At 41.2% G+C, this 3,375-nt stretch overlaps 1 protein-coding gene across 1 annotated transcript; it reads right to left on the bottom strand.

Moving 5' to 3' along the window:
- Positions 1–600: 600 nt before the first annotated feature.
- On the bottom strand, positions 601–2,473 carry LOC104959685 (cirhin-like; the record flags this gene model as incomplete). Its single annotated transcript, XM_010787588.1, has 6 exons — positions 601–728; positions 843–939; positions 1,380–1,471; positions 1,780–1,951; positions 2,059–2,270; positions 2,358–2,473. Coding segments are annotated over 6 exons (802 nt in total), but the record flags the coding sequence as incomplete, so codon positions are not given.
- Between the last annotated feature and the right edge of the window lie 902 nt (positions 2,474–3,375).

The following is a 3,375-nucleotide window of genomic DNA, read 5'->3' as shown; positions in this document are numbered from 1 at the left end:
ACAGTTTAGGAGCTGGGGCAGTAACTATAGTAACGCAGTGTAGGCGGAGCCGTGACGTCATCTTCAATGCGAACCACAGAAAAACAACATCAGCCTCATATCTGTTCAGAAACTAGACACAAGTTAAACAAGTACAAACCACAGACTGTCTGTGTCATGGCGAATACAGTCGCTGGTTTATTTATGTCTGTATAGGCCGTTGTTGTGAGTGTGGACGGTCGGAGCTGCGTTAGCTTAGCCGATCTCCATTCAGAAAACACGCATTTTAAAAAGGTTTTTCGCCTGCCTTCTGTCTGCAGACTTGTCAACGCATTAATTCATGGTTTTTACTAACCAGTAAGTTGTTACTTCGGCATTGTTTTGAAACGTGTATTACAATTAAATCACGGTCAAATATGTTCATCTTGTTGTAGTTGTAGCCACCTTGCCAGCGATTCTCTCTCTAGTTTAGCATACTCAGTCCGGTTGTTGGCCCGGAAAGAACCTGGATTTTGGAGGGCCAGAAAAACTGTGAAACAGTACCCATTAGCTGGAACTACCCAAAGTGGAAACGCAAAAAAAAGCGGGTCCCATTGTAACGAGATAATCAATGTTCTTCCCTTCCCTTGTCAGTGGTCATAATGTTATGGCTGATCGGTTTAGATACACAACATTAGTACACACCTTCCTCTTCAGCTGGATCAGCTTCTCTGGTTTCCTCTTCACAGGCAGACTGTCACCAGGACTTCCTGTTACCATAACAAATCATTACAGTATTGCAGCTGTGCAGTCAGTCCCCAACTACTTTTACTGCTTACATTATAATGTGTAACTGGTTGTGTGTGAGTGTGTGTTGCCTTCACCATGTCCATTACTCTCCCCTAGTCTCCACAGCTCCAAATGATCGGGGAACTGGAAGAGCAGCAGTCCTGTTTTCTTTGCACAACAAACCAGGCTTCTCTACAGGGAACACACAGAGGTTAGCAGGTCCTCATGGAAACATTGGCCTTTAAGATGCTATACAGTGCATTCTAAAAATACTCACTTTCTTTTTCACAGTTTGTTAAATTGCAGATTTATGCTAAAATCTTTTTCATTCATTTTTCCCTCATCAGCTGATATAGCTAAATGTTTTCAAATGTAGCTATATCAGCTCTGAGTCCTGGTGAAAGCCTTTCCGAATGAAAGGGTAGACACATCTTAAATATTATGATTGGAGGCACCTGTGCTACATTCCAAATGTCAGAGATAACAGTCTGAATAATAATGCCATTAAATCAATTTGCAAAAAAAAGTGATTTAATTTGTAACCTTGTAATTACCATGTATTGAATGTATAATCAATTAGCAACAGTTAAAGCATATAGCTGCAACATAACAAGTAGATGAACCGTACTTACATGTGGGAAAGCAATTTTGCGCAGTGCTGACTCCTGGGTGTTCTTCTCCACCTTGTCCAAAAGGGGGCGCACTACCAGTTGGGTGTCCATACCTGACAAAACATTACCATATTCTTTCATATCAGCGGATCACAATAAAGTAATACTGAAAAATCTGAACTGGCACCAACATGATAAGTCTCTGTTTTGGTTTGTTCATGATTTGATGGCATTATGCAGAGGTTAGGAGAGGTTCAACTCCTCTGGGTGAAGCACTCATGGGGTTAAACTGAAATAATTGAAAGGATGTGATGATGCGTTTGCATTAAAATAATATTGGACATAACTTTTAATATCATACACTTTGCCTTGGATAACACTGCCAAGTTGATTAGCGTAAACAAAACAAAAAAGCACTGACCTCCAGAAACCACAGCTGTGTCGGTTTGAGCGAGCCCCCTCACATCATGGGAGTGGTTTTTAAAGGTCCTTGTTCGGACCCATTCCTTATCCTGCTGGCCAACATTAGAGGAGAGGAACTGAAACTGGACCACCGTGCCCTCTGACGTCCCGGCTACCACGCTGCTCTCGTCCTGTGAATTATGTGGACAGTTGTACGTTACTGGATCTATGGGCTGTGCAATAACACTACCTCAGATCAGGAGTTTATGAATGTTCTAATTATTGGTTGCACACTTACCTGGGAAGAAGACAGGGCCAGAACGTCCCACTTGGTGACTAGGTGGGTTCTGACCAGAGTCCCTGTGAGTCCATCCCAGACCTGGACCTTTCCTGCCGAGTCACCGCTTATGATAGTGTGATCTGACAGGAAGGCGATGCTCCAAACCACAACCTCTCTACTCTTTGATGCTCCGACTCCTCTCTCCACCAGCAGTCTGTGTGTGGCACGGCCTGACGTGGCAGTAGAAAACAAAAAAAGTTAACAAACATGAATCTTATATGATGCTAATAACTCCCGGATGGAATGTATCTACTGACCCGACTCAGCATCAAAGATTTTTATCATGTCCATCATGCCAGCAGCTATCAATGTACCAGAGGGATGCCAGCAGAGAGAGATAATACGACCTAGAAGATCACAGGAAACAAAATGTCTCAAAGTCAAAGACAGGGTTACAAATAAAAACAATGATTTTAAGTTAAAAAATGTTCTTAAAATGTATGTCTCATTTGATCATAACTTGTCAAATCAAGCAGGTCAATCATTGTATTATTATTCAAGCTAGGGATGTCCCAATACATGTCAACTGTAAGCTACATTTTTTGCATGGATTTCATTAATAATTTGACTAATGGTGTTTGAGTAAAACACCTGGATTGAGAAATAGTTCAATATTGCACATTACATTTTTGCGAATAAAACTGCAATATAACCAACACTAATTATTTCAAAAAAATGTAAATGTAATCACAGGCCTTTTGTTATTAGGTTAGCTATGATACAGGGTAAATGTGTGATAACATTGCTGGATACTGTCCAATGTAAGCGTATCTATTAATGCTGTCAAAATTATCGCGTTAACGGCGGTAATTCATTTTTTGAATTAATTGCGTTAAAATATTTAACGCATGCGCAGAATGGCCCGTCCCATACATCCCACCAGTGGCAGCGCCAGGGTATGGCTGGGGTAGGCTACAGCCATACCAAGAAATGGCTTAGCCCCACCATGAAAAATGATGTTAAAGTAAGCAAAATAAAGTCCGCCAACTCGCGCCGAGTAAATTGCACAGACAGCAGTTAGTAAGATTGATTTCAGTAGTCACTTGTCTGGAAATACCGAAGACCAGAAACGGTTTTGAAAACTTTTGTCACGTAGTGATCGTCTTCTCAATAGAACATCTTTGATAATGTCTTCTGGCCAATCAGAATCAAGATAACGGCGTGGTGTTGTTGCAGGAAGTCCCGACGGAGAATACTTTTGCTGTAGTACATCTCTATATACATCGATACAACATTACGTGTTGATAGAAATCAACACGTAATGAAATAAGACCC

Source organism: Notothenia coriiceps, unplaced genomic scaffold, assembly GCF_000735185.1.
Source record: "Notothenia coriiceps isolate Sejong01 unplaced genomic scaffold, NC01 NC01_scaffold00030739, whole genome shotgun sequence".
NCBI classification, from domain to species: domain Eukaryota; kingdom Metazoa; phylum Chordata; class Actinopteri; order Perciformes; family Nototheniidae; genus Notothenia; species Notothenia coriiceps.
The sequence above is the reverse complement of the archived record's forward strand: the minus strand, read 5'-3'. Positions and strand labels throughout refer to the sequence as shown.